The sequence below is a fragment of the Notamacropus eugenii genome, chromosome 5 (genome assembly GCF_028372415.1).
Source record: "Notamacropus eugenii isolate mMacEug1 chromosome 5, mMacEug1.pri_v2, whole genome shotgun sequence".
In the NCBI taxonomy this organism is placed as follows: Eukaryota; Metazoa; Chordata; class Mammalia; order Diprotodontia; family Macropodidae; genus Notamacropus; species Notamacropus eugenii.
This window is the reverse complement of record NC_092876.1, coordinates 91,780,865-91,785,773: the sequence shown is the minus strand read 5'-3', so window position 1 is coordinate 91,785,773 and position 4,909 is coordinate 91,780,865. Positions and strand designations below refer to the sequence as shown.

At 39.6% G+C, this 4,909-nt stretch overlaps 1 protein-coding gene across 1 annotated transcript; it reads left to right on the top strand.

Moving 5' to 3' along the window:
* Positions 1 to 2,349: 2,349 nt before the first annotated feature.
* Positions 2,350 to 3,297, top strand: LOC140508735 (olfactory receptor 51V1-like). Its single transcript, XM_072616616.1, has one exon. The coding sequence runs from the start codon at positions 2,350 to 2,352 to the stop codon at positions 3,295 to 3,297; it is 948 nt and encodes a 315-aa protein (XP_072472717.1).
* The last annotated feature ends 1,612 nt before the right edge of the window (positions 3,298 to 4,909 follow it).

Sequence of the window (4,909 nt, the reverse complement as noted above, 5' to 3'; positions counted from 1 at the left end):
TATATTTTTATTTCCCATTTGGTCAATATTGCTTTTTTAAAAGTTCTGTTTAGTGAGCTTTTATACTTTTTAAAAAAAATTTTGACTTATTGTATTGTGTGTTTTTTAAAGATTTTTTAAAAAGTATTTTGTGCCTTTTTTACTAAACTGTCAATTCATTTTTTTATCACTCATTCCTTTTTTTTTCACTTTTTCCTTCTACCTTTGTTACTTGATTTTTAAAATCCTTTTGAGCTCTTCCAAGAATTATTTTTGGGCCTGAGACCAATTCATAGTTTTCTTTGAGGCTTTTGATGTAGTGGTTTTGACTTTGCTTTCTTTTTCTGAGTTTGTGTTTTGATCTTCCCTGTCACCATAGTAACTTTTCATGGTCAGGATATTTTTCTCTTGCTTGCTCATTTTTCCAAAATGTTTTTTAATTTTTAAATTTATGTCAAAGTTGGACAGGTTATGTTCCCAGTCTAGAGGGAACACTGTCCCAAACTTCAGGGTTTTGTTTTTGTTTGTTTGTGCAACTTGTCTCAGAGCTAGCTCTTGGGATTTGTAAGTTTTCAGTTCTTCTAAGGTAGTATAATCTAAGAAGAGGTGTATTTACTACTCTCCTGGACTGTGCTCTGGTCTCTAAGAAACCACAAGCACTCTTTTTCACCCTGGAACTTGACCCAGGACTTTAACCCAGATCTGCATATGCGCAACACAACAGAGTCATGCCCCCAGTGCCAGCAAAAGGACCCTTGTAATTTTCTTCTAACCAGTTGTCTGAGTCCCTTATCATCTGTGGACTGAGAGCTCTGGAAGCCACACCTGCAGCCTCTAAACCAGTCACCCCCAAGGCCTGATGAAAATTTGCTGGGGCAAAGTTACCTCTGCTGGTGTAACCTAAGCTAAACTATGTTCCACTCTCACCCTGGTAGGTCAGACCTTTCCTACCATATTTTGAGTTGTCCTGGGCTTGGAAATTGTTTCACCCAATTATTTTGTGGATTCTACCTTTCCAGAATTTGTTTCAAGGCTTTATTTAATAAGTTATTTAGGGACAAATTTGGGAGAGCTCAGTCAAGTCCTTGACTTTTCTCTGTTATCTTGGCTCCCACAAAATATTCCTGAAGGGAAAATAATCAGACTAGGCTAAATTGCTAAAGATTAGTTGATTTTGCATGAGGATAATACAGTCATGAAGGAATAAAAAATTGGCAGGAGCTGAGTTTACCTCATGGAAGACTCCACATAAGGAAACATGGACTAATATTTTACAAACATAGAAGTATGTATCTGTCTATCTTCTAGCAGGAGTTTGTTCTGAGAAGTCCTTACAAATAGCCTCCAGTTAGAGGATGGTATTATTGGATAAATCTACTATTTGATTGCCCTTGATTTGATTGTTCTGTCCTTCAATTAATTCATCAAGGCACTGACTGTGGACATGCTTCCCTTCGTGGCATCGTATTCTTGATTATCTCCCAATCTTCTGTCAAGAAACTTCATGAATTCTATGTCCAAGATCTCTTTTTATGGCTTATTTTCCTCTTCTCTGGGGTAATGGAACTGCACTACCACTCTACAAACAGAGATAATAAAGTTAGCCTTGAGTCTTTTGCAAAAAGGCTGAAGAGAAAAGAGACAATAAATACAACTGGGTGGGGGGTGGATTTGAGATATATGACTTCCTAATTGTAGAGTGATCCTGACTAGCAATACCAATCCCAAGCATACACAGCAAAGTCCAGGGTCCAAGCTCTCTTTTACCCATTCCAGTCAGTCAGTGCACACCTACAGCTCCATAATTCTTACTTTCCAATCAGCTGGGACAACTGACTCCACACCATTGCAGTCTCAGGGATACCTCTATGCCACAGGATGATGTACATGAGGACTGCCCCTACTTGTACTGGTCTTAATCACATCATACTTTGATGTCAGAAATTTCACCTCTAGAATTCTAGGTCTTTTACTCCCTGACCACTTTCCTTTCTCTTCTACTTTGACCTATTAGAAGTACTAAATCAGGGAAATCACCCCCTTGTGTTTATTTACCTTCAAGTATTTGAAGGATTATAATGTGGTACAAAAATTGGACTTATTCTTCCTGACTTCAGAGGGTAGAACTAGGAGCTCATTGCAGAGACAGATTTAATTTTGACATAAGGTAAACTTGTGAGAAATAAGGATCATTTAACTGTGGAAGAGTCTGCTTCAGAAAGGAGGGGCTTCATTGGAGGGTCCCAATTAGAGGTTGGACAGTCACATATTCCACACACAATAGAGATCATTTTTGATATGTTGCAATTTGGTCTAGAAGACCTCTGAAGTACCTGGATATTTGCACAGTTCCTTTACAAATCTGGCATCATGTCCAGTGCACTGGGTAGCAATTCTAGTTCTTCTAGCTTTCTGTTTACAGGTTTCCCTGGCTTGGAGTGGGCCCACCATTGGATCTCTATCCCTGTCTTTTCTGTGTATTTGGCTGCCATACTGGGCAATGCCACAATCATCCACATTGTCTGCACTGACCCTTCCCTGCACCAGCCAATGTATTACTTCCTAGCAATGCTGGCAAGTACAGACCTAGGCCTGTGTGTGTCTACCATGCCTACAGTGCTGGGGGTTCTGTGGCTTGATTTCTGTAGCATCCACCTCTATGCCTGTGTCCTCCAGCTCTATGTTGTTCATTCCTTCTCTTTCATGGAATCATCCATGCTCTTTGCCATGGCCTATGACCGCTTTGTTGCCATCACCAATCCACTGAGGTATCCCGCCATGCTCACCAGTTCCCGGGTGGTGAAGATCACAGTAGTCCTAGGGCTCCGGAGCACCATGCTTATCATACCTCCAGTCTTACGGTTGCTCTGGTTCTCCTATTGCCACCATAACACCCTCTCCCACTCTTACTGCTTGCATCAGGATATGATCCGCCTTTCCTGCTCTAATACACAATTCAACAGCTTCTATGCCTTGACAGTCATCTTACTCTCGATGGGGTCAGACTTCCTCTTCATCCTGCTTTCCTACGTCATGATCTTTCACTCTGTTTTGACCATTGCTTCCCATAAGGAGCAGCTTAAGGCTCTTAATACATGTGTATCCCACATTCTGGCTGTTCTGTGCTTCTATGTCCCAGTGCTGGGCCTTTCAATTGTGCACCGGTTTGCTAGGCATTCCTCACCCATCATACACATTGTAATGGGCAATGTATACATCCTCTTCCCACCTCTGATGAATCCTATCATCTACAGCATCAAGACCCAACAGATTCGCAGGGCTATTATCAGGATCATCTCTTTGAGACAAGTCAGATAATTACAGTCTCTTCAGCTCAGAGGATACAATTCAAAGCAATCATTGGTGAAATACAGTAATGCAACAACAAAAACATTTTCTTCTGAACCTTGACCTCATTCTTCCACAAATATAGATGCATTTGTTGAGAAGAGAGTTAACAGATACCCTGCATAGCAACAATGAAGTAGTCGGGGCACACAGAGAGAATACATAGGTCCTGCACACATGAATGGATAGAAAATTCATGTTTCTAACATCGCAGAGCAACTGATCAATGTCTTCTAGTGATTACATTTCATTATGCTCTTCTGATGTGCTCTGCTGTCATTGCTTTCTGCTGCTCTTATTAAATATCACATTTTGGAGATTGCTACTCAGCTATTCTATTATTTTCAGGTTTACCTAACACACCATCCATCTTCCATTAGGACTGTTGAGATTAGTAGTCTTTTCTCTTGCAGGAAAAGCTATTGATCTGTTAATCAGCTTATTCAACCACTTTTCCTGTTCACTAAGGAGTTCTACTGTTTGTTTGTTCATTGTTGTTTTAGCATACTTTGGTCCTTCAGGGAAGAATCTCAATTATTTTCTATTTGAACTTTCAGTTTCTGATTGTACATAAGTTACAATCTTTAACTTCATTGTTATCTAGAGCACCACCTACTACTCTTTCCTTCACCCACTGTGGTGTGATATGGTTAGTTGTTAGTAAGCCTCTCTCCCCATTGGGAGGAAGACTATATATCTCTTTAGTCCCTTCTTGCAGCCAATAGCTAATCACACTCTTCTTCTTAATCAATTTGCTAGAAAAAGTAGCAGGTACCCAGGCTAATATCATATACTATTCTTTGAATTCCTTTCTCCTCTACTGTTTCCTTTGACTTCTTCAGTTCAGCTCCAGTCTGACTTATTGTTGGGAGCTCTTCTTATACCTTATCATACACTTATTATAAGGACCTGCATCAAAATTATAAGGAACTGCTTTTTACCTTAACCATTATATTCCTCTTTTCTATCTAAATGGTAATGCTCATGCAAGTTTGAGAATACTGAAAAAGTGACTTTTATGCTGTTTCCCTCCAGGAAAAAATCACAGTCTGGCCTCTCTCTGTATTCTCTCTACATAAAACTGTTAAGCAGTAAAACATTAAATACAATTCCCTGGGTCCCTCCAGTGTAGAAACCCTTTCAAGTTAACTCCTCCTAGTTCAAGGTATTCAACCAGTTCTAAATCTTGTCTAGTTGTATAATTGTGTGACCCACATTTTTTTTCAACCTTCCCAAAAATATAATGAAAAACTTTTAAATGCTTAGTTAAAGTCTGGATCAGTTATATCCACAGCAATCACCTAATCCATCAACTTAGCAACCTGGTTGCTAAGTAATGTTAGTCTAGCATAGCTCTTTCTTGAGAAAGAAACAGTGACTATTTTTTATCAATAGATGTTCCTTAACCATTCCTTTATTGATACATTTTAGAATTTCACCAAAAATCAAAGTCAAACTCACCGAGGCATGGCATATGGATTCTGATTTTGAAAACTAGGCAAGTTGCCTAGTACCGTGGGTGGGAAAGCTGTGGCTTCAAGGTCACATGTGGGCTTCTAGGTCTTTGGGTACAGCTTTTTGA